At 44.5% G+C, this 25896-nt stretch overlaps 1 protein-coding gene across 1 annotated transcript; it reads right to left on the reverse strand.

Annotated features, from left to right (window-relative positions):
• Nucleotides 1–2348: 2348 nt before the first annotated feature.
• B4galt4 (beta-1,4-galactosyltransferase 4) lies at nucleotides 2349–19948 on the reverse strand. Its single transcript, NM_001246695.1, is given in 6 exon segments — nucleotides 2349–2557; nucleotides 5163–5267; nucleotides 8897–9019; nucleotides 14311–14498; nucleotides 17780–18012; nucleotides 19619–19948. Coding segments are annotated over 6 exon segments (1035 nt in total). The 5' UTR covers nucleotides 19872–19948; the 3' UTR covers nucleotides 2349–2424.
• Between the last annotated feature and the right edge of the window lie 5948 nt (nucleotides 19949–25896).

A 25896-nucleotide genomic window follows, 5' to 3' on the forward strand; every position in this document is an offset into this window, starting at 1 on the left:
CAACTGGCACAAGGGTGGCATGAAAGTCCCAAAAGGTTACCTTCACCCCAAGAAATGTAACAAGTCATTCACTGAACGGTTTCCTGGTTAAAAGATTAGCTGAAGAAAAGTCAGAGGCATATTTCAATGGTTCACAACATTTTGTTAATGCAGATGTCTATGACTAACAACAAAAAGGCAGGGGGTTTCTATACCACATTCACTATATGCTGCTTCCATTAAAAAACTGAGTCTCCTGTCTGTTGGTGATGCACGCCTTTAATCCCAGCACTCGGGAGGCAGAGGCAAGCGGATCTCTGTGAGTTTGAGGCCAGCCTGGTCTACAGATCAAAGCTACACAGGGAAACCCTGTCTCCAAAAACCAAAAAAAAAGAGAGAGAGAGGAGAGAGAGAGAGAGAGAGAGAGAGAGAGAGAGAGAGAGAGAGAGAGAGAGAAAGAAAGAAAAGAAAAGAAACCAAGTCTCAAATCACCTAAAACAGCACTCTTTCCTGTTACCCTCCCCAACCACTTTCAGAGACCCTCTGCCTCCAACCTTCAGATTGTCATCATCAAAGGAAATAAGACAAAATACTAGTCTCTGAGTAAAGAAAGGAAGTGGGAGGGGCTTTCTCACCAGCATATGCCACTACCAAAACTCCCAAGAATACAACTCCTTTTATAAGGTTTGGCACAAAAGCAGGAAAACCATGGGTATGGTTTTGTTAAATAAAGAGGAAAAAGAACCAACTTTTACTTCCTATGCAGAGTTATTGATAAACCAGACTAGCCCTAAGCAAACCTGCCAAGCCTATTTAAATAAATTAATTAATTAATTAAAAAAAAAACTTTCAAGTTCTTCTTCCTCATTTGGTGGTGTTCACTCCAAACCCTCCCTATTCCTCTTCCTATTTGGCAGGATTAGGTATTATTTGCTCTTACCAACTGAGTACAGTGGTGATGGAATCGTGGAATGATGATGGGTTTAGAGGCCCTGGGACGCAGTCACACAATACTTACAAACATCTGTGTTCATTATTGTCCATTCATCCATCTGAGCAAATGAAATCGTCTTATTATTCTGACTCAGACACAGAATGGTTTCTAGTCCCTCCCTCCTATTTCCCCAACACTTTTGCCCCCTCCCCAGAGAGCTCGGCAGTGCTGGGGCCTTCTCACTCAAATCTCTCTAGGTTCCATGTCAGCACCACAACCCCAACATTATTCCAAATGACAGGCCCTGTCCCCTCAAGGGCCTCCTGCACCCTACCTGAACACTAACTAGCCAGGAGCACTCCCAAAGCCCTGCAGTTCCCACTTCTGACTGTGAAGGACACACAGTGGAATAAAAACAGTAAGAATTCAGAGAGGCCAGGCAATGAGGCTGAGATGTGACTTGATGCCGTTGGCTGTGAAGGCCGGAGGCATAGGATTCCCTGAAGCAGGCAGTTGTAAGCTACCTCTCAAGGGAGTGCTAGGAACCAAATTCAAGTCCTCTGCAAGCACAATACCCTGCTCTTACCTGCTGAGACATCTCTCCAGTCCACTGTTTGGTTTTTAAGATGTTTAAAATTAGAGGTGCTGAAATGAATAAACCTTTGGCCTAAATCCACAGTAAAAAAACAAGACTAAGAGCCGGAAGCTTTTTCATATTTTACTACAGAGGTACTCTATAGATTATTACAGTCATTATGTAGCTTATAAACCAATCATTCATATCCTACATGTACAAAATCATTTTATAAAAACTGCTTTAAAAACTAGGAGAGGGTGTGTTCTCTGACGAGACTGGGTACATTCAAGGTCGGGTGGCCATAGACTAGAAGGTGTTTCTGAGGAGGAAGCATCCACCACAGATGATTAGGGGTAGCAGTTGGCACAGCCACTGCAGCCAGTTCATGCCCCACTCCACCCTCAGCCCTCAGCCACCTCTTCATTGTCAAGTGGGTGGCATTGAATTCTTGACTCTGCTCCTCTATGGCTTTCTTCTCATCCAGAACCCACCATTTCACAGATGGCCATACAGGATATGTGAGTAACAGAAACACATCTTAATACCTTTCTATCTTAGGCCTAGCAATTCTGGTTCTCTAAGATACTTGGGAATTTTAGTCCCCACTCTTTAATCTCATAAGGAATGGTGAAGCCAATCCTTCAAGGACATGGTTCTCCAGTTGCCTTCATTGCATCCTTTGATCTTTAGTCCTTCAAGTATGTGCATTTCAAAGTTTCACCACCATGATCAAAACAACTAAGAAAGCTGTCTTGCTATGATGGTTCTACATTCTACATAACCAAGAGCTCTGCTGAGAAAACACAAAATGGAAAAATTTGGCCTGATGATTAGCTGGAATGAGTTCGAAATGTGTAACTACTATGGAAGTCTCTAGGCCAAAACTATTATAATCAAATCATCAGTTCTCCTGAACATCATCCAAAGATCCAGGTCACACACCAGTCCAGAAATCCACTGTGATGTTGGTATATAAAGGATTGTGCTCCACAGAGAGTAATCTGTAAGAACAACTTGATAAGCCATCTGTTTTCCAGACCCGTGACATCTGGTGTAACAGCTTCATCCTAAAAGGAGCGGAGCAAGAATGATAAAAATGAGAACACGGCACAAATCTTCGCTGCTCTTTGTCCTGCTCCGAAGTATAGCACAAGTAGTTTCACAATTTACTATCCCTGTTGAGATTCCCATTACAAAAAAAAAAAAGTTTTCCTCAGTGAATAGGCATTAATGACAGCTGTGTATGTGTGGATCAAACCCTACATTGGGCCCTGGGCCAATAGTGGACATTGCCTCTGGTGGGCCCCCATCTATAGGGCAGAGGGGTTACAAGAACCACTGATAGAAAAGGGGTGTATGCTGCCCACTCTGAACAGGTCCTTGGCTGAGCATCAGAGGATCTCTGACCATTCCACTACTGTGAGAAGAAAGCTGTCTATACATAGGAGGGTACTGTGTGTGTGTGTGTGTGTGTGTGTGTGTGTGTGTGTGTGTGTGTGTGTGTGTGTGTAGACACACACGCACATGCACCCAGGAGGATAAATTAAGGGGCACCTTATTTCCTGAAAGGAGGGACATCGAGAAGGTCAGTTTCACTGAAGCTTAAAGACATGAAATTCACGACGTGAGAAAAGAAAGAAAGGATGCTCTAAGGCAACGACTACTTGGGCAATGGGCACAGGCAGACAAAAGAACAGGATGCATTTGAGGAAGGACAATCAATCCACCCCTGTGGTTGGAGCTGAGCAACAGGGGTAGAGAAGTGAGTACTGAAGAGTTCTCTAGGAGCTCATCCATGACCATGACAACATGGGTGGAGATCAGAAGCACAATGGGGAGTTATACAATGTCCAAGGGGAAGAAATACAGTATGATTTCACTTACACACAGTTGAAAATGTGCAAAACTAATTCCTGTTTTATTTAGGAATATAAACCTATGGAAAATAATAAACCAAGAAACAGCCTAAAGAATTAGCATTATGACAAATAATTACAACAAAGTTCAGGAAAGTGTCACCTAGGGCAGGGGTAGGTGTGAAGAAGAGGGTTTAGGGAGGCCACACAGACATACCTCAGGGGTCTGTCTGGCTATCAAGGCACTTCATACATGTCATATGATTTATAAGTATTCTCTTGGAAATAGCAAATAGCAAACAGAAAAAATGCACAGCTATTGATAAAGACTGGAATGGCATAGAAACGTCTATTCTTTTGGAATTGCAGCCTCTAACAAAAGAGCTAAAAGATTTTTAACACTGTTTAACATGTCGAGATCATTAAAAGGGCAAAAAAATCTTGAATACAGCTTTTCAAAGGGGAAAAAAATCAGAACAAAAAAACATAAATTTCTTCCATCACAGCCACAGGGTGTTTATCTGCCAGAGTTCTTCAGTGAAAAGGCCAAAGCTGGGCTGGAGAGAATAGGACAAAGCTATGACATCACCTCTCCCCAAAGCATAGAGCAGGAAGCTCCTAAAGAGCATCCCCGAGACTCGGGAGCCAGTTTAAAGCGTTCTAGCTGGTCAACGTCAAGATCACTTTCTTTTCATGAAGAACATGGACTACAACAGAAGGATGCTCAAGACACCAGACTACTATTCTGGAGGATGATCCATCAGCGATGGGCTCTCACCCTTCAGTTTGCCCTTCTCATAGTAACTATACCCCAAGGTACTCAAACAGATAAGAGAGTATGTCCTTCTTTGTGAGGAGATTTAGTAAGAGAAGATGAAATGGCAGAATTAGGATATAACAGCTTTGCAACCCTTGATTTAAGTGATGTGATAAGCAGCAGGCTCTAAAAATCACTAGGTAAAGGTATGATGAGAAATCTCAAAATGAGCAGACTGGGCTGACAATACCCAAGCCACGGAACAAGCCTGACACCAAACCTGCTCCCCTAGTTTGGGGGGGAAAAAAAGCAAAGATCACAGGAACGCATCAAATCTCCAGGTGGCGAATAGCAAAATTTCATAAAGGGGGTGATTCTGAATCTCCTAGATAAATGGCCTGGTGTGTTCAAAAATAAACTGCAAGGAATAAAAACGAGAAAAAGAAGGGTAGGGAATGGTGGTACACACCTACACCCCCAGCACGCAGAAGGTGAGACAGTGGGGCCACTGGAGGCTAAAGGGGACTATGTGGACAGTGAAACTCTCTCTCCAAAAAGAAAAAGAATCAAAGGAGAGCCTCCAGGCCAAAGGAGGCCATCCTGATAATAACATGGACCCCATTTATTTATCACACTGAACAAACCGATGCTGTTATGCTATTTTGTTTTTAAGGGAAATCTGAAAACTGATTGGACATGTGGTGATGTAATGAAGTATTTTGTTAATTTTATTTTAGGTGTGATAATGACATTTTGGTTCTTGTGAAACTTTTTATATTTTAAGAATGCTTGTGAAAAATCCGTACATGCAGATGCTTTGATAAAGAATCCAGTGAGCAGAAGAAAAAAAGCAGGACAAAGCAGAGAAGCTAGGAGTTCACAATCACAGAAATAAGGGTCTATGCACTATTCTCCCTTATTTGGGCTCTGCTTTAAAAGCTCCTTCATACACAGCTTTTAACAAGGTGAACTGGCTTATGTGATCAATCCAACAGGGTGTGCTGGCCCCAGCAGACTCAGCATCCAGCAGGGTGCCAGGTAGGATATTCCAGGACTTACCGGTCCACGTTCACCTCATTGCCTTTGTCTCTGGTGTGGAAGATCATAGTGTATTTACCCACATCCGGATTGGGCCGGGAGATTTTCATTTTATGGAGCTCCACCCTAGAAAAATAAGGAGGTTTATTTTGAAATCTACCCATTAAAAAGGTCCATTCACCTACAATAAAAAAATCATACACAAACAAACACACAAAGGTGGCTGGCATAGTGTGATGCTACCCACATATATGATGAGATGTGGTCACTAAGACATAGTCACTGTCCTCTGTAACCAAAGTGCCACCAGCTACTTAGGAGTCATATCTTGTAAGGAAGGAATTAACAAGCAATGCATTCTATAACCCCATGTGATTTCTAAAAAAATGGTGCAAAACTTTCAGCATCCCATTTTTTAAAAAAAGATCATTCAAACACTAAAAGAAGCTTCGAGTGGTAACATACACCTGTGATTCCAGCAGGTTGAGTGGGGATGCTGACCAGAGACAGGAAGAGCAGTGTGACACACAGTGAGATACAAGCCACACAGTGAGATACAAGCTGACCTGAAGTGCAGGCAAGATGCTATATCATAAACAAAGAAATAATACTTAACATTTACTAGTTGAGAAATGCCAACTTGTAGTTAATCATTTTTTAAAAAGAGAGAGAAAACTTGATAAAAAATGTTCATTTTAATACATTCCAAAGAGCAAGATAAACAAGTCTGTCAGGCTAATTAATAATGTTGTCTCATCACAAGGAAAAGAAGGGCTGTGTAAAGTCATACTCTTGAAAGCCATAAACCAAGGTTCAGTCTAAGCTTCGTAACTGACAACTGCATTGAGTCTGCTCATCCTACCAGATCTTGGCCTTGTCTGAGAGGGAGACTTGTGACAAAGAACACATTTCAAAGGCCACATAACGGGATGCAATGGAGTGTGCTTTGCAGATGGTAATACATTCTGTATGAGCACAGACGTGGTGCTCAAGGTTGGCAGATCTCAGCCAATGTTGTGTTCTGTCCTTCCTGGCTTATCCAGTGCATGAATGCGATCTGTTCTGAAGACCATGGTGTTCCCATGGAGGCAGGACAGAAAGACAGAAGAACAAAGGGACATGGAAAGAGGAAGGCCCCTCACCCTGGGACCTAGCTGCCTTTCCTGCAGACAGGAAGCTTCTGCACTGCAGATAAGGCCAAAATTGCCTGCAGAGATAATGCAGTTTTCCTACAGACACCTTAAGCTAGGATGCTAAAAACAACAAACAGTGTCTGCCTAGGACCAGAATGTTGATACCCTTGAGTTTTTCCATGGCAGCACTCCACTCATTCCTAAATCTAAATAACCCTCCTCCTAAAACCACACTCCAATTTTATTTACAAAAGGAAATTCTGGGAGAGAAATAAGTAAGCCATCTCATAGGTTGTTAAACTCTACTTAAACGTTAAGTGTTGCTTAATCTTTAAACCTTGTTGTAGGGCTGGAGAGATGGCTTGGTGGTTAAGAGCACTGGTTCCCCTTCCAGAGGACCTGAGTTCAATCCTCGGTCCCCACATGATGGCTCACAACTGTCTCCAGTACCAGGTAGATTCTGGCACCCTCTTCTGGCCTCCACAGGCACTGAATGTACATGGTTTGCAAAACACAGATATGTTTGTGCAAACAAAACATTCATACACATAAAATAGAAAACAGAGATTAAAAATTTTTTAAAATCTTGTTGTAATTTATACCCTTTAAGCGATCTAACTTAGAAACCCACAGGATCGAGGGTGTGTGCATTTGTGTGCCTGTACATGTGCACATGAGACAATGAAGTGTCATTTCCCCTAGAGAAGCCTGCACCTACACATGGGTATGTCTTATTCTCCCCGTCCATAAAAAACCTCCATTTATATGAACACCTGCACCTAATCCTGCACCTGATCTATATTAAGAATGCCTTTAAACAAATTCCCATTCTGCTCTCTACTGTCTTGTCCTGAAGTTCTTTTCTGCAGGGGACAGAGATCTCTGAAGAGAACCCTTGAGGCTGCTGAAGGTGGGATCCCACCACTGCTGACACTTACCAAATAAAACCCAAACCGAGGGTTTCCCTCTCCCTTAAAGCTGAGGGACAGCAGGAAAGGAAACAGTGAGGATGTAACCATAGTGACTGTCTATGGTAGTTCAGCCTAGCTATGTGATGCATGGACTTGGGGAAGAAGAGAGTACTGGCTCCTTCTAACTCTTTCTATCCCTACCCTGAATCCAGCAGCCTGTGTTGACCATGGATTCTGAACGCTGAGAGGCTGGGGGACATGGAGCCCTTAAGCAAGAAAATCCCCCTCTTTAAGAAACATTGCAATGTCTCACTGACCAGCCTTCCCACCAGCCCAGTGGGAGATTGATAGCCATGCATCTATTCATTCAGAACTGCAGTGTGAAACATACTTTCCAAGAGGGAAGAGGAAATGGTCCCCTAACTGCCAGGAGGCCCTTGTGATTACAATTCAGGCCATGGGCTTTTGAATAGAAATTTCTGGGCAATGGGAAAGTCTTTAACCATCAAGCCACAGAAAGAAAGAAAGAAAGAAAGAAAGAAAGAAAGAAAGAAAGGAAGGAAGGAAGGAAGGAAGGAAGGAAGGAAGGAAGGAAGGAAGGAAGGAAGGAAGGAAGGAAGGAAGGAAGAAAGAGGAGGGGAAGGGAGGGGAGGGGAGGGAAGGGGAGAGGAGGGAAGGGAAGGAAGGGGAGGAAAGGGAGCGGAGGAGTTCTGAGGAGGGAAATCGAGGAAGCCAGGCATCCAGGGGAGTTTCTCTTGGTCCTTCAGAGCAGAAAGTTGTCTGAAGGGATCCAGGAGTTACACCAGCAGCTGAGAGTTAGCCTTTCAAGTCAGGTAGCCCCCACAGCATGTAGCCAAAGGACATCTTTGCCTTCTCTGGGGCATGTATCTCCTCCTTAGAGACAGTGAAAGGCCAGGATAAAGAAGACCCCCTCAGCAGACAAAATAAGGCCTAGGATATAGGGTGGCTAGCTGGTTCAGCAACTCTGTTCCAGGAAAAGGCTAGCCATAAAAAGTTAGATTAGAATCTTACAATCTTAAGAAATAGGGAGTTTCCCCTTGTGTTTTCCCGTGGGACCCTTCACTGGTATTCTTGGTATTTTGGGTTGTGGTTTCTTCCTTTAAAAACCCCTATTCCCAGCCATTCGGGGTCGAAACTCCTCTACCCCTGGTGGGATATGAGTCTCGGCCCCAGCGCGCTGGCTCCCGTCAATAAACCCCGTGCGATTGCAGCAAGGACAGTCTCTCGTGAGTTCTTGGGGGATCGCGTCATCCCGAGACTTGAGTAAGGATCTTCCCTTTCGGAGGAAGGCCTTACAACAGCACTATACTCCATATGCTGGGAACAGTGTCAGGGCCTTGGGGATCGAGGAAAAGCACAAGACTTGTCATAGGCCATTCTCAGAGTGGCAGTCTCTCAGACAACCTTAAGTTTGGGACTTCCCATTCACTAGTGGGCCCCAAGGCCCCTACCAACACTTCTGCACCCCAAACTCAGCAATAGACGATCATCCTTGGTTTCTAGGCTTCCAATGACAAAGAACAATTTCGGTCATTTTGCCCTGCCTTCACACCTTGCCACCCTTTTTAAGCCAAATGCTGTAGCCTCATGACCTGCTGGCCGGGCATTTATAGGAACTACACATAAGCACGGGTTTCCAGAGCCACCATGATAACAGAGCCCCATGAAGGCCCCCTTCTCTGCTGTTCACCTGAGTCTGAGGTCATCGTCTTCGCCTCCCCATCCCCAGTAGTTGTTAGAGAATCCATTCACCTTGAAAAACTGTTCTCTGCTGAGGGCAGTAACACCCCCAAAATATTTACTGTATCGCAACCTGCAGCAAAAGAGAAGGGAGAAAAGTAGTGACATTTAGCACAAGGACCCTTTGTTCCCACAGACACTCCAGCTGTCTCTGCTTCTGGGGGTGGCATTCCAGGAACACTTGAGGAGAACACGCTTCCACCCATTTCATCCATTTAGTCTTTTCTCATGTCTGCCTCCCTGTCCTCCTGGCATTCAAGCTGCTGTTGAGATCACTAAACAGGATGACCCCACATACCTGTTATTGATAACACCGGTATTCAAGACCTGTAAGGATACCTGAGGGCACTATTGCTCAAATGTCAGTGAGCTTCCATCCCAGGTACCAATCCAAGGAATGTTAACAGCTGCTAAGGGCACCAGGTGAGGAAGAATTGTGGGTTCCATCCATGTTCAGCATGAATGAGTCATGATGAATTTTTTTTAACCTCTTTTGCTTTTGGGAGTGAAGAAGTGTGAATTAGGAGACAGCTCCAGTCCATGATATGTGTGTACTGGCTCTGCAAATCTCCACCTTACGAGTTTGTTTCCTACAGAACTCAACACAAAATCCCACTGCCCTGAACTGCTGGCTTGGGCAACTGGATGAAATACAGTGCCTCTCACAAAAATTGAGTATAGAAAATAATTTGGTTTTGAGGGCAAGACAGTAAATTACTCTTAGGCTATATTGGAGATGTTCCTGGGCCTTTTGCCAATAGGCGAAGGACGAAAGGTGCAAGCTCACAAGACACCTGTGGTTACAGGTGAACACTTGACGAAGCTGGAGTAGGAGAAATGACTGGAAACCAAGAGTGGGCAAGAAGAACGGAGCATGTGTGGAACCATTGTTAAGACTGACACAAAAGAGTGGGAGTTAAAGAGTGGGAGAAGGATTGGGAGACACACCAGAGAGTACCTCCAGGGTGAAAGGGCTCTTCTGTGTTCTAGGGACAAGGCAGCAAGCTGTGATGAGGCTAGCCCTCAAAACAACTGACGTCCTTTGGAAGTGCAGGTGGAGGGAGCTATGCATCAGCCATGGCACTGCATGGAGGGTTTCTAACTTCCGTCAACTTCAGTTCTCAGTGTCCAGAGCCAACTAAACACTGACATCCCCAGACAAGAAGAAAAAACAAAAAGAAAGACTCAGTACACTGTAGACATTTCCCACCTGACAAGTGGCATCCCTGAGGCTTCCCTGAGGCTGAGGAGTTTCTACACTCCTAGTACAAACTAGTGACCCTAGTTATGCCATTATAGAAATAGATTTAGTCATGTTAACCAGATTATAATCATGACAAATACCCAAGGAAAGCACTTTATTTTTTTTATTTTGGGAGAGGGAACAACTTTAAAGGAGGAAAATTTTATGTTTGGCTCCATTGCTTTCAGGCCTGTGGCAAGTGAGAATTTCATGATGGAAAAGGTATGGCCAGTGGAGAAGGCTATCCACTTCCTGACAGTCAAGATACAAAGATGAGGAAGAGAGGCTGGACAAGATACACCCCTGAGAACATCAAGTGACCTACTTCCTCCGAGTAGACCCCAGCTCTGAAAATATCCATCACTTCCCATTAATGCCATCATATTACAAACCCCTCCTTTAATCCACTGATGGGGTCAGAGCTCTCAGGATCTATCTCTAGAGATGCCTCAGATCACCCCTGAGGTACACCCAACTCATCTCATTGGCACCTCTCAGTCTAACCAAATTGACAACCTAGACTGACCATCGCAATTACATTTGAGTACCTAAAGTTCTGGGAAACGGCATTTTCAACCTAAAACCAATAAAAAGAAATAAAATATTTAGAACATGGGTATTCCTATCATTTATGGGCAATGACTTGTGTTCCAAGATTCCCAGACTCTAGTTAATTGGGAAGGGACTCAACTACCAAAGCAGCAGCGACATCTGGACCCTGTGGATAGAAAGAAATACCAGCCCCACAAAACCTTCCAGGCACCAAAGAGCAGTCTCTATGAGAGACCCAGCATGCACGCTATACAAGCTCTGGAGAAGACTGCCAATACCACCACTCATGATGCTCTAGCAGCTGGCTGAGAGCACAGTGCCACCACGGAATTGAACAACCCCAGCTTTCTTATAAAGGAATCACTGCCACACCAAGAGGAACAGAGCCTGGGAGGACCCAGATCTGCAAAAAGGGGAGGATCTGGTGGTGAGAAGTTGGTGAAGACCAACATAGGCTAAGGAGCACTGAGACCAGCTCTGATCTGGTAAGGAACAGCAGACACCTCCAGGGAAAACTACACACCTAGTCTCACCACAGCTATCTAGCAAATGCCTCTGTACTGCCTGTTGCTTTTGGTCCCTTTTCTGGAATAGGATACATTTTAACTGGCCCTAAGGTAAGCTTACACATACATTTTAAAGGGCTGTAAGGTCCCCAGAATAAGGAAAATATAGTCATAGAGTTACAATGGAGTTCTTGGAGAAAGGGGGCAAATTCAGAGGAATTCTTGGCAGTAAAATTCACCACAAGGCTGAAATACTTGGACAAATTACTTTAACTTCCCCGTGCTCAATGTGTGGCAAGTGAAAATATTTCTTGTTTGTTTGTTTTGTTTCCACAGTCCAGGCCACTTACTCCCTCCTGTATGTTAGGTCATGAATTTGTACGGAATGGGCGCCAGCAGCTCAGGCTCCTCACCAAGTGTGTGGCTCTGGGTAGAGCAGGCTGGTGCCTCAGCTGAACCCAGGTGCCCTTCTTTTGCTTCATTTTTTTTCTGATCATTTTCCTTCACCTGCTTCGGGAAGCTGTCTCGGCTCTGGGAGAGCTTGATGTGCTTAATCCACACATTAATTCTCTCGGCAAGAATCTTGCCCTTAATTTGCTTGTTTGCAGCAATGCCCATGGCATGCTGGGTAATGTTGTAGACTCTTTAGTTTTGCCATAACACTTATGGGGCATTCCTTTTTGAACAGTGCCCCTTTCCTTGATGTGTACAACGTCACCCCTCTTGTAGTATGCAGACAAAGGAACAAGTCCGTGTTTCCTAAAAGGCCCAGAGCACATAGAGCTTCTGTCCTTCCTCTTTCCCTTTTGTTTGTCGTTTGGGTGGGTTACTGGAAGATGGCTGCCATGGCTGAAAGGGGAGCGTGAAGAAGCCTGAGCTGGTTGATGCTCCATGACACAGTAATAACAGAGCTGCCAGCAGAAGGCACTGAATGCCTGCAACTGAATGTGCCAGCCACTGGCAGAATTTTGCCCATGATAGCAAAGTTAAGGAGATAGAAGGTCTACCTCTCTCTGGCCACAAATAAATGAGGCATCCATATGATGCATACAATAAGCCAGGAAAAATTCAAGTAATAAAATTTACTTAAAATATAAAATCTAGGTCTGAACAGATGAAGACAGGAAGTACAGGGCAAGTATAACTCAGTGGTGGAGATTTTGCATACCACAAGGGCCTTATGTTTAACTCCCATTGGCATGTCCACACGAGAGCATGCACACACACACACACACACACACACACACACACACACACACACACACACACACACAGGTCATCAAATGAGATTATTTTCAGTTTCTAAAAGAGGGTCACAATTTTCCTCAGAGATTTAAGTCAAAAGGTAAGCAAGCAAATTCAAATTATGCAAGGGAGACAAAAGCTTGTGAGTGGTGTCTGGGAATAGCAGCAATGTGTCTGGCCAATTGTAAGGACACATTAAACTGCAAGACTCAGGTATGCATTTGTCTCTTTTAGAGCACAGCATCTGATGGAATCCATGATGGTGACACCACAGTGTAAGTCAAAATCAGTTCCCAGCAGGAATGGGCAATTATCTCTGCCCATTGAAGGCAGGTTAACACAATGATACAATCTAGACTCTTAATCCAAGACCTGTCCTTAACAATTCTGTGTAATTGCTCAGAAGGAACAGGAAGCTTAAGGTTCGGAGGCAGAGAGTCAATCCCAATTGGACATGCGGACAGTTGACATTTCTACGTAGGAGGAGGAAACAGAGAGGGTCACTGGGCCCTGGCCTCTGTTGCCAGATATGCCTCCCAGCCATATGTATAAAATGCACGTGACTGTGAGATCTGGACAGGTGCTAAGTTACATAGACTAAGGGAGGTTAACCCAATGGACCACTGTCTATGTGGGCACAGAGAAGCTGCCCCTCTGCCATACTTAGTGCAGACCTCCAGAAAGGCTGCCTTAGTGCCACACATCTTCCTGCAGGTAGCTGCTCACCCATGCTCCTTAAACAAGCCTAATAAACATGTCATTCCTCAGGGACCTCAGAAGGAGTGGGTTACATTCCTACCCTGAGAGGAATGCTCATGAGAGTTAGAAAAGAGTTCTCTTGAGGAGTACAAGGTAGAGACCTACACTGCAGAGGCAACATGGAAGGGAAGACCAAGGAAGGTGTCAGGAGACTCAGTTTCCCTTTCACACTCTATATGCTCGGCAGAGTCTCCCACCCTATTTCACGTTTAGTTTATTTTCCTACTGACTTCTCCCTCTCTCCTTTCTTCCATCCATCTCTATCCCTCCCTCCTTCCCTCGCTCCCAAGTGCATACAGCTGTGTTTGCAGATTAACCATCTCCACAGGAGCTTCCTGTCTCATATATTAAACTGCCTTTTCAAACTGACTTCTTGGCCCCTAGCCTAGTGAATACACATGAATGGCAGCTTAGAGGAAGGTGACAGGGAAGCGTACATGCAACCAGTCTAATTTACCTAGAAGTTAGCCCAATCCCTATTTCCTTCAGTTGAGTATGACTAGGAGCTGTTATAAAACACAATTAAAACCATTTGTTCCTCTCCTGGGGATAGAAATAGAGAGGAATGAAGGAATGGTGGCATTTCTCATAGTGGCTTTGAAAGAAAGGAATTTGTCCTGGATATCCTGATCCCCAATCAGATATCTGTACTCCACCTTTTTCTAGAACTCTGGCAAGCTGTCCTAAAAAGAGATAGCATGTCCAAACACTGACCTATGGTCACTTTGTCCAGTAGAGGAGATCAGGATAGATGGACAGGTGACTAGAATTCTACTGTGTGGGAAAGTCTGTCAAGTCCTGCCACAGGTGCTGCAGGGTGAGGCCACCATGATTTGCTATGCTTGGATTACATACTGCTCTCCTCTCCCTTTGTTTTTGTGCTTCTTGCCAAGGTTGTGGGAGGTCTTTTTTCTCCTTATTACATCCTTTAATTGCTGTTCTGCACATTAAGGGAAAATTGGCCATTTTCCTGCACCTCTTGCTTTCCTAACTCACTCCGGATACCACATTACAGCCTTGGTCATAGTAAAACAGGCTGCACAGCCAGAGCTGCCTTACCTGTAGCCAGTGCTGTTCCTGCCAACCACCAGGTGCTTGGGCTGATCACCACATGTGTAAAGGTTGAAGTCATTCTCAGGCACCAGGTCCACATCGTGGAATATAAAGCAGTCCCAGTTTTGCTCCTTGAGAGCTTCCAGATAGCCCACATTCAGGAGCTTGGCTCGATTAAACTTTTTACTTCCAGTCTATTGAGGATGGAAATTAAAATGAGAAGTGCTCCTGAGATAAGGCTCTCCCTTCACACTCATTTAGGAGAGGTATATTACCCTTGTTCATTCACAAGACCACAGACACTAAGGATCTAACAGGAAATGCAATGATAACAAAAGACCAGTTTTTGCTTTGTGTTTCACACATATTTATATTCTATATTTTAAAGGCATTCCCTTGAGTCTGGCAAGGTGTCTGATGGTGGCTAATTTGCTTAGAAAGACGAAAAAGTTTAGTAGGTTGGTTGCATGAGAGCAAATTTTCTTTGTTTTTGTTTTTGAGACATTCCTTCTTCTGTAGAACAAGCTGGCCTGGAACTCACAGCAATCCTCCTGCCTCAGACTCCCAGATGCTATTTTATTTTTCAGTGTGTGTGTGTGTGTGTGTGTGTCTACCCATGTGAGTATATGCCACATGAATATAAGTGCTCTCTAAGGTCAGAAGAAGGCACGAGGTCCCCTGGCACTGGAGTTACAAGCAGTTGTGAGCTTTGGGAAGTGAGTGCAAGGAACCAAACTGACCTCTGCTGGAGCAGGATGTGCTCTTAACCACTGAGTCATCTTTCCACACCCAACCGAACCCTACATACTTAATACTACAGAACAGTATGCTTAAAGGCTCACAAGGTAGTTTTTAAAAACTGAAAAACAGCTGAGATGATACATTTTATGTAGTATTTTAGCACAAAAAATTAATGTAGTCTAAAAATACAAATAAAAATAAAGCAACACTAATTAATTGGGCACTTACATTTATTAAGAGCCTGGAGCTCATGTTAAGTGTTCTAAACTCAATTTTAAAGTGTCATTATTAATTCCATATAAAACTGCAAAACCTCTTGAATGTGGTTGTCACATCAATTAGTGTCACTGCTTCCCTGTCAGCTCTCAGCTGATCCCCAGCTAACCTTACATGCTGACACTGAATTCCCAAGAGACTAAGCTAAGCTTTAGATCCCATGCAGAGGGATCTAAAGAAACCTGACCTGTAATATCATCAACACTTCACATGCAATATGACCCAGGACTTTTCAGTATTGCTTTGTTCAAGGCAAATCAAATTCTGTAAGAATAAAGTCTGAGTTGACAGTTTATTGTAACAAGGTCATAAGCCATTCTTAGACATTACCACAGCACTTTCCTGAAAAAGTACAGAGTAGATATGTTTCTGTTCATACAAATGACAGAGGACCCAGCCAGGAGTGATGGCACATGTTTATGAGTACTGCCTCTCAGTACTCAGAGGCAGAGACAGGAGGATTCATCAAGCTAGCCTGGCCAATCTGGGGTGGGGGGGCGGCGGGGTGAAAAGGGGTAGGGTAGGAGAAGGAGTAGGAAGAAGAGCCAGAGAAAAAAATTGGGAGACTGCCACATATGTCTCACAACCTGAATTCAACCCAGAACTCGTATACAAAGCCAGATGATTCTGTGACCAGGCAAGGCTTCTAGTGGAAGGATTGGGACATCAACCCAGCCACACAACCTTCTACCTACAATTTGCCCTGCCTGCAAGATGTGCTGGGGTAAAGGTGGTGCGGAACTTGTGGGTGTGGCTAACCAAGGACTGGTCCAACTAAAGGTGGGGGGAAAGCCATATGAGGCACAGACACCTGCAACCCCTGCACTCCTGTGACAACACAGAAGGCAGAAACAGAATTGCCTGGACAGTGTCAGGTGAGCTAACCTGGAGTATCAACAGCAGAAACAGTAAGAGAGACCCCCATCTCAACAAGGTAGGAAGAGACAAACAACTCGTGTTATCATGAACAAGCGAGTACAGCACCCACACAAAAATAATTTTGAAAACAAACTAAAAAGAGTACCATATTCTGGTAGCTACCCATCCTGAGTAAGAACGCAGGCTCAATCAATCACCGTTTTGACCAACAACGTTAAAACCAAAAATAATTCCAAAACAAAATGAGTGGGCTGGAGATTTAGCTCAGTTAGTAGAATGTTTGCCGGCACCCATAAGGCCCTGAGTTTAACTCCCAGCACCAGCAGAACCAGGGGTGGTGATGTATGCCTACAATCCCAATATTTGGCAAGCAGAAGCAGGAAGATGAGAAACTGAAGATCATCCTTGGCTGTGTGTCAGGCAAGCCTGGGCGACATAAGACCCTGTTCAAAGAACAAACCACAAACAAGAAGCTATAGGAGCTACAGAGATGGTTCGGTGGTTACTGCTTTGCAGATGGTATGGGATTGGTTACCCACACCCACCTGACAGCTCACAGCCGTCTGTTAAGTCCAGTTGCAGAGAACCCAAGACCCTCTTCTGACCTTGGTGGGCACCAGTCATGCACACGATGCACTTACAGACATGTAAGCAAACACTCATATACGTGTAATAAAAATAAATCTTTAAAAACTCTAAAGTTTTATTTCAAGTCCTAAAAATCAGACACAGATGTACTAGATAAACCCGCTGATTATCAAGTCTCTCATAAAGTATACACTACACAGGAGAACCCATGAGCTGTCAATTCTACCCCAAATTGGTATTATCAGCTACATCTGCTATTAAGGAAGCAGTTAATTACTTTGCCCACACTCTTATTAGAGTTTATAAGGATCTGAGGGGGTATTATTTAAATGGCCCAGGGCAAGTAAAAGCTTACCACACCAATGTTCAAACTGATGCCCCATTTTTCTTTTAAGAAACTTTAATACCAAATAGAGGCATCTTTACCATTAACTGACTGACCTTAGAGCCGAACTTTTCCAAGGCAGCCTACAGTTGGTTACATGCTGTTCCTACTAACTGCTTCTGCAAGCCAAATGAGTGAGTCAAGACAGTGAAAAGTAAACCTCGCCTGTTTGGCATGATAAATGGTGGTGGAGTTAAAGGCTGAGATGATTAGAAAGCCACAGAACTGGCTGGCTGTACCACTGGCACTCAGCAAGATCTCTCTCCTGCACAGCCTCACTCAATAGCAACAGGGAGAAGCCCAACCCTGTATTGTGCAACACCGAAAGCCCAGAAGGAACAGGACAGGCAGGAGAGCTCAGGGGTGTGGATTGGCTTTTGCTGGCTAATATGAGAGGTACCCAGGCTTCCTCCAGGGGTACATTTTAGGATAGTAACATTTCATGGAGATTGGTCCATGACTCGACATTTGGGGTCAGAATTTCCTCTGCTCTCTTCAAGGGTGATGGAAGAAAACTCTCCTTTTGATGAGGATCCTTTGACCCCAAACAGGCAAACATATCGCTGCCTCCACAAAGTACAAGGTCAAGGAAAGCCCCACACTCACCTGGTGGATGATATAGATGCCATAGTCCAGTTGCTGCCTCTGCAGGAAGGGGTGCAGGTGTTCCAGCAGATACGTCAGGTGCTTCTCTCTGTTGCGGTGGGGAATGAGGACAGCAACCCGCTGCACAGCCTTACATTCCTCAGGGTGATACCGGCCTCCAGACACTTTGGGGTTTTTTGCCTGTACTTCCTCCAAAGTGAGGTCTGGCTCAAAAATGAGCTTGCTCTGGCCTCCTGCAATCAACACGGGACACATGTCGAAAGAGGGGCTGTGGCGTGAAGCTCTGGGGATTACACCACTGATTCAGATGAAGGGTTGACCCTCTACCTGATGCAATGCACTGTTAGCACCAGAGGAGTGTCAGCTTCTATTGCTCTCAACCAGTCAAAGTCTCATTTAGTCCTGAACTGTACATAGAACGATAAGAAAATGACATCCTGGTGACGAAGCACACAACAGGTATTTGAGAGCATTTCGTGTGCCTGGACAGTCAGCTCAGGCTCTATGATCCATTTCTGAATGAGGCATGCAGACTGCCCAGCCACCTCACTAGAGATCAGAAAGGATTGGGTAACTCCTCCACCAAAAGGAGGGTAAAATATCAAAGCTGAGGACATTCTATAGACTCCAATTCCTGCACAGGGCCCTTTTCCTACTTCTGCCCTACACCTCTCATGCTTAGATCCTTGCAGGCAAGGTACTAGGAAGGAGCTGAAGTCCACCTGACTCCCTAGCCAGGATGACAACTACATAGACTCTGCAACTTCTCCCATAATGCCACCAGGGTAGACATTTCCAGCAACTGCCAGTTGCTGGAAACTCAAGACAGTCCATGCTAATAAAACCTGGGTGAGGCTTCAGATATCAGACTGAAGTGTAACTAATCCCCATTTTCTGACCTGAATTCAAAGGCTATGCTGACTAGTAAGGGAGGAGACAGAATTCTGCTTAGGAACTAGATACCTTCCCCATCCATACCTTATACCCCAGTAAGAGCCCACATACACTGAACAGGCTTTAAATTCTCAAGCTGCTTACAAGTTGTTCATGTCGCCTTTCTCAACAGCCTGAGGCATACTAAGAGAGAGGGACTACAACCCACACCAGGCTAAGAACAGGCCTGCAAAGAGCCCCAGGCCACCCAACAGACCCCTCTCTTAGTGTACACAGGGAGCCACAGATGCCTGTCTGGGAGAGCAGCTGGACTACACAGCTAGAAGGGGCACCCAGTCTACATACTGCTTGCTTACTGTCTCTCCAAGAAAGAAACACAAACAGAAAAGTAGCACACTGTGACCAACACAACAGGTGGAGCACAAAGTGAGCTGAGATTTCCTGGGGGGCTGGGGCTGGGGCTGGCTGGGGCTGGGGCTGGGGCAGGGGCTGGTTCCCAGACAGTCCCTGAGCCCTTCCTAGAAGAGGAATGAGATCTAAGCTGAGTTTCATATGAACTACATAGGAACCCACTAGACAGATGTGGACTGCAGAAAGGCATTCTGGGAAAGGGGACCAATACAAGACAAGGCTTAGAGGGCTTTCTGGGAAAGTGTGAGCAATCTGGTGCTCTGAAGAATCGATGTAAATATTGATTCATATATTCAACATAAGTGAGCATATGGAGTCAGGATATGGAATGAAAAAAAGTATAGGACTTACAAAATTCTTGGGGGATACCACTTCTTAACTGGCATGCTGACTCCAAGATATTCATTTGGTGAAACTTAACTAGGCTGTATTCTCCTGATTTTTTTTCTTTTACTTCTCTGCATACCTGTCAGATAATCTGCATATCTGTGAATTTTTTGTAGTACTTACAAAACAAACACAGCAAATACTTACTGAGGTTTGGAGACACAGAAGGGCAGTTACCAAGTTCTACTTTTTCCATGGTTGCATCATGGACCAGCGTTTCTTCCTTCCCCAAAGGTATGACCTTGTAGAAACTAGCCATGAAGACCTTTGCCTTGGGGATCACTTGAATAGGGTCCACAAAGTAGTTGCTGGTGACCCATCCAACCACAGTCAGGCACAGGGTAAAAAACAACAACAATCGTAATCTGTAGGGGAGGAGGTAGGGTGGGTTGCAGCCCATGTCTCTTATTTTATGAGTAATGTGTATCTCTACTTCAGCTGGAGTGAAGAAGTTTCGAATTATACTTTTCCAGTCCGACTGAGAACGTGATGACAACTTAAGAGGCGATGTCTGCCATTGCCCAGCAGTTCTAGTCCAGGGACCACTGAAAGGCAATCACAAAGGATGTGTTGTTTGAGGTAGAAATCCTATCCAAAAATGACAGACCTCAGTGCACATTAGAAACCCAATCCCAAATTGGGATTGGAATGTAAAAAATAAATTAATTTAAAAAAAGAAACTGAATCCCAGTTGAGCTCAGTGAGATGCTAGCTCAGAACAGAGCCCAACAGCAGTAGAGTGGGACAAGAAACACAAGGGGACCCAAACAGAGGATGTCAACAATCTATTAGAAAAATAAGTAAAGATCAGGGATGTGAATGCAGACAGAAACCACAGTTCTATCACACAGCAGCCATTGCCATCTATGCCCAGTCACCTCACTGACCCCCACCTTCCTTATCTGGAGACTGGGGGGGGGGGATGAAATCCACCTAGATAACATCTACATTCTTACAGGGCTGGACTAGCATATAAAGCCCTCACCAGCCTCGTGGTACACAGTAAAGTGTAGCATGGATAAATAAAAGACCCAGAGACTGATACTGGGGTTCAAACTTCAAGCTGAAGTTCAGGAAAGCAAAGCAGCCAGCCATTAAGTCTTATCTCTACCTCAGGCCCATGAGCTCTTCACCAAGCCTCAAACTGTTGCCTCTCCTCAGTGTGGCTAGAGAACTAATGTCTCTACTCTACTGAAGACCCTGCTTCTATCTTTTATACCCCTCTAGTGCTGGAATTAAAGACTTGAGTTCTGTTACTCTTTTAGACTGATTCAAACTTGTATGCCCTTGGGTGGCCTTGAACTCAGAGAGACCCATCTATCTCTTAATCCTGAGTCCTAGGATTAAAGACATGTACCACCATCTCCTAGCTTCTGGCTGCTGGAATAAACCTGTGTATCACCACTGCCCGATCTCTATAGCTTGAGACTGACTTTGCTTTTCTGAATCCTCAGGCAAGCTTTAATAAATCATTAACAATATATCACTACACTAAAGCAGCCACCAAATAGTGACCATCACTCTCCCTGCTACATTAAAGAGACTAGTCCAGGGATGGCCAGTGGGCAGATATACTGGCAGCCACCTGGACCACCACTTTATCAATGGTGTTTCTCATACGTGGTAAGTTGTCCTGATTTCATACTTCAATACCATAAGGTGGGATAATACAAAGTCATCTCTAAGAGGAGTATGTTCTTAGTTATTAACAAAACCCCAGCTTTTCAGAGTACTTCGGGTCCAGCACCACTACTGGTAAATTCACTAGATACTTGCTGAGGACCTGTGGGGCACAGCTTATAGCATCCCCACATCCTCTCTGAACCATCAAAGTCACATTATGCCTCAAATTCCAAACATCTTATCAAGAGAAATGCAGCGAGGACTAAAGCCAGACTTTGGCTAATTTCCGTAGTCTAACGGACTGTGCTGAGGACCAACGAGCACATGCTCCTGATTAAATCTTACGTGACAAGAAAGGAAAAGGAACTGCACATATACATTAAGTATGGATGCCACCCATCTTGAAGTCCTCATCAGAGCTGGCTGGAGCCCTCTCTGATGGGCAACTACAGCTCCCTGTGTACACTAAGAGACCTGTCTGTGGGGTGGCCTAGGGTTCTTTACAGGCCCCTTCTTAGACAGCTGCACAGATTGCAATCCTACAGCCTCACCCTGCTTGGCTGCTACAATAAAACACTGTGACTTGAGTTCTCCTGCTTCTGGAGGCTTTCTGGAAATCTCAGATTGGGGTCCAGTATGGTTAGCCTCTTGTTGGGGGCCCTCGTACTGGTTATATCCCCAATGACTTTTCCTTGGTACATGTATACACACACACACACACACACACACAAACACACAGAGAGAGAGAGAGAGAGAGAGAGACAGACAGACAGAGACAGAGACAGACGGAGACAGAGAGATTAAAATCCAGATCTCATATCTCTTGTTCTTTTTATATGACTTAATCCCAACATGAAAGCTGTATCTTTATGACCTCACCTTAACCTAAATGTCCCAAAGGGGTGGGATAGTTGTGCTCCATCTCCAAGTACCATCACATTGTGAACTATGGCTTCAACACATATGGAAAATGGGGACAACAGGCAAACAATTTCCTGTAAGGTAAGAATTTTAGTCTCCTTGTTTTTAAAGTTGTATTCATTTATGGAGCGGGACAGAGGTACAGAGGTTAGAGGCCAACTTATGGGAACTGGTGTTCTCTGATTTCATCATGGGGGCCCCAGGGGTGAAACTGGGACATCAGACTTGTCAGCAGGCACCTTGCCCCACTAATCCAGCTCACAAAGACCATTAAACTGCCCAGAACCACACACCTGGTTAAAGGTAAAACTGACTGGGGTGTGAGCCCCTGCGTTCATCAGCAACACCCTCAGGTTGATGGTTTATTTCTTTTCTTCATGCCTGGGCAGGCCCAACACACACAACTACAACTGAATCCTGCAGGTGCCTCTTGTGACCTGTAACGCTACTGCCCCTTCCGACCCCTCTCCTTGGAACTAGTTCAAATGCCTGCCTAAAGGCCTGGTCTCTTCCCCTAAGATGGCAAAAAGCCATCAGTACTCTGGGCCAGCTAGACAACCTCTTGCGGACTTGAGAACTTCATTTCAGGAAACTTAAATGTGATGATTGGTGATCACGTTTCATAAAAATCTTTTGTAAATCTGGCCTTTGAACACTGCTTTTCGGAAAACTATTTATGGAGATGCTGCCTGGAAATGCTTACTGAATTAAAGGAATTTATGATCATAAAATGACTGCAGTGTGAGAAGCAGGAAGGATTTTTTTAAAAAATACACATGTAAGCTATCTCATTTACTGGGTGTGGGAGGCTTGACTTAAAGAAATTTAAAAGCTGGCTGGGTGGTGGTGGTGATGCATACATTTAATCCCAGCACTTAGCAAACAGGCAGGCAGATCTCTGTGACTTCAAGGCGAGTCTGGTCTACAGAGCAAATTCTAGGACAGCCAGGAATGCACAGGGGGACCCTGACTTAAATAAATAAATAAATAAATAAATAAATAAATAAATAAATAAATAGATCCTACAGTGGGTGGGGTGAGGTTCGAAAATACCTTCTATACAATTTTTCCGTGAATCTAAAATTGTGCTAAATAATTGTTTAAGGTTGTATTTGTAACTGTGTATATGTCTGTATATGGGTATATGCATGTAAGTGCAGGTGCCAACAAAGACCAGAAAAGACTATCCTATCTATCCCCTGCAGCTGCAGTCACAGGCTAGGAACCGAATGTGAGTCCTCTGGAAGAGCAGTAGGTAGTCGTAACCACTGAGCCATCCCACCAGCCTTAAAAATCTTTTTAAGAACTCTACGTGAGAACTGAAGCGCTATGAATAATGATAAACTAATATCCCTGAACTGCAGTTTATGGAATTTGTTCAAAGACAAGACATTTACCCTCAAAGAGAAGAGTATGACTAATAAATAACTAGGCCTCCTCTCCTAATCCCACTTCTTGAGACTAAACCTGGCCCGGTTAAAAACAGTCACTTACCCCTTCTGAGCTTAAGGGTCCTCCATAAAACTGACGACACAGAAGAAAGCTCAAGGGCAAAACTTCCTTGTTTCTATGAGGAAAAAAATACAAAGGGGTTAGGACACCTCTCTGTGTTCAACACAGATCTCTCACCCGGTCCTCTGCCTGTCAGCTGAGTGACCAGAGGCTTGGGGACAGGTTCTCTCCACATTTTCCTAGCTCATATAAACGTGGGAGGACGGAACATGCTCACTTCATAATGACGTTATAAGGATTTAATGAGAAGGCACACCCAAACACCTGCCATATTTCCAGAGCTACAGTATTTGCTGTCTGACTATCACCATGATCCTCGGATTATCAGATATAGCCGAGATAATCATAATCATATCCCTGCTGCCTTAATAGTAATTTCCACCCATATATAATATGTTTACAATTATAAACATGATGACTTTCCAAAAGAAAATTATCTCTGGGGCAGGTGACTCCCAGGTGGTGCTTGGGAAAATGCCATCGGACTTATTTGTACTATTCTTTAGGTAACTGTGAGACTCCCTCTTCCCAGAGCCATTCTTGTATTTAATGAAGATGTTGATATGGGAAGTGACAAAGGAATCTGTGGAAAGCAAATTCAGGCCACATCAAGGCATTATTTTAGGGCACCCTCACATACCTTTCCTTCCTAGAAATCTGCCCTAGAGTTTGCTATTTTCTCTTCCCTCAACACGACAACTGCACTCTGAGCACCTGCCACTTTTAAGCACAGGCTTAGACACGCACCAGCCAGAAAGGGAAGCACAGCCCTTATTTAGTTCAGTTTTTTCCCAGACCCTAAATGTCTGCAATCTGGTTTTCAAGTATGCTTGCCCCTCCTCTCTCTAGAGAAGAGTAATACATGAAACAAGATTGGTTAGACGCTGAGATGAGCGAGTGATATTAACCTGGGGGCCCATTGTCTTTCGACTCCTGTGCTTTTTAAACTTTCCATAATAATAAAAACAATCTAATAAGGTAGACAAGCTATAACCAGTAGCGACATGGCACAAACATCCATTCTTGGGGGGGTCTCTTAGTGATACACCATCTCCATGTCTCCACGGCAGATATGGTGGGAGCACATTTATGTACTAAGTGCTCACTGCACCAGACAGAAAGGATGTGGTGGCATTTGGCAGCTGGTGAACACTAAAGTCAGAGTCTCAATACCTCCAAGGCTATCCACATGTGCCACAGATAGGGTATGTGAGTGAGTGGGCACATGGCCATGGGCATGTGGCCCTGGGCACTTGGTCCTGCTGCTTAAGACTCCCTGGGGCAGCAGAGGAAAAGCTGGTGGCTGGTGTCCCACCAGAGCTCCCAGGGACTGGCAATTATACATATTTTCCCACTTTCCTTAGGTCTCAATTACAGCTTCCTAGTGAGCTCCTGGATGACCATTGTCCTGACTCCTACAGCACCTTTGACATAAGAATGGGACAGAAATTATTACAACCATTACCATGTAGGAGTCAGCAAGATGGCCTGCCAGGTGAGGGTACCTGTCACCAAGATTACTAAGCTGAATTTGATCTCTAGAACTCCCATGGTAGAAGGATTGAACCCACTCCCACAAGTTGTCCTCTGACCTACACGCATGTGCAGAGGGAGGGAGAAAAAAAGAGAAAGAATGGAAAATAAAGATTAACAGGGAACAAAAGGGACTAAAGGGATAAAAAGTATCATCTTAGGAGAAGTTTAACAGTTGAAAGAGCTCACCTTAGCACCCTTCACTTTTCGGTTCTAAAACAGCTCTGGGTCACGCCCACCACTTCCTCTCCTCCACCACTGACTATTCAAAAGGGAGGGGCTGCCACTCAGCCCACCCCTTCTGTGAACCCAAGGTGTATTGTGTGAGCTCATCTTAGCTTCCTGTCAGATAGTGCACATTCTTGAGATAATCAGCTTAGAAAAGAGATATTTTGGCTCGCAGTTTGCCGTGTTTCAGCCCGTGGTCGACTGGCTTCATTGTTTCTGGGCGGTGGTGGGGCAACATATCATGGTGGGTGGCACACAGAAAGCAAAAGTTCTTACCTTGGAGCCAAATGGTAAGAGAAAGAGGAAGGGGCAAGGATGTAGTACCCCCTTAAAGAGCGTGCTTGCAGCTCTGCAATACCTATTTAATAACAAAAGTTGCCCTAAAACAGTCAGGAAATATGAAGTAAACTGAACTAGTAAATGGCTGAAGTTGTTTTATGTAATGTATGCTTGCAGAAGTCACAAGAATTTCTGATGTTAGTTTTCAGTAGAAGCTCACAGAATATTTCTTTCTATATCAGTTTCAGCTTTCTGAGAATTCTGCAGTAGGATCAGAAGAAATCCACCTTCTGATTGTAGGAGAACATGGGCCACAAAATCAACTAGGC

Source organism: Cricetulus griseus, chromosome 4, assembly GCF_003668045.3.
Source record: "Cricetulus griseus strain 17A/GY chromosome 4, alternate assembly CriGri-PICRH-1.0, whole genome shotgun sequence".
In the NCBI taxonomy this organism is placed as follows: Eukaryota; Metazoa; Chordata; class Mammalia; order Rodentia; family Cricetidae; genus Cricetulus; species Cricetulus griseus.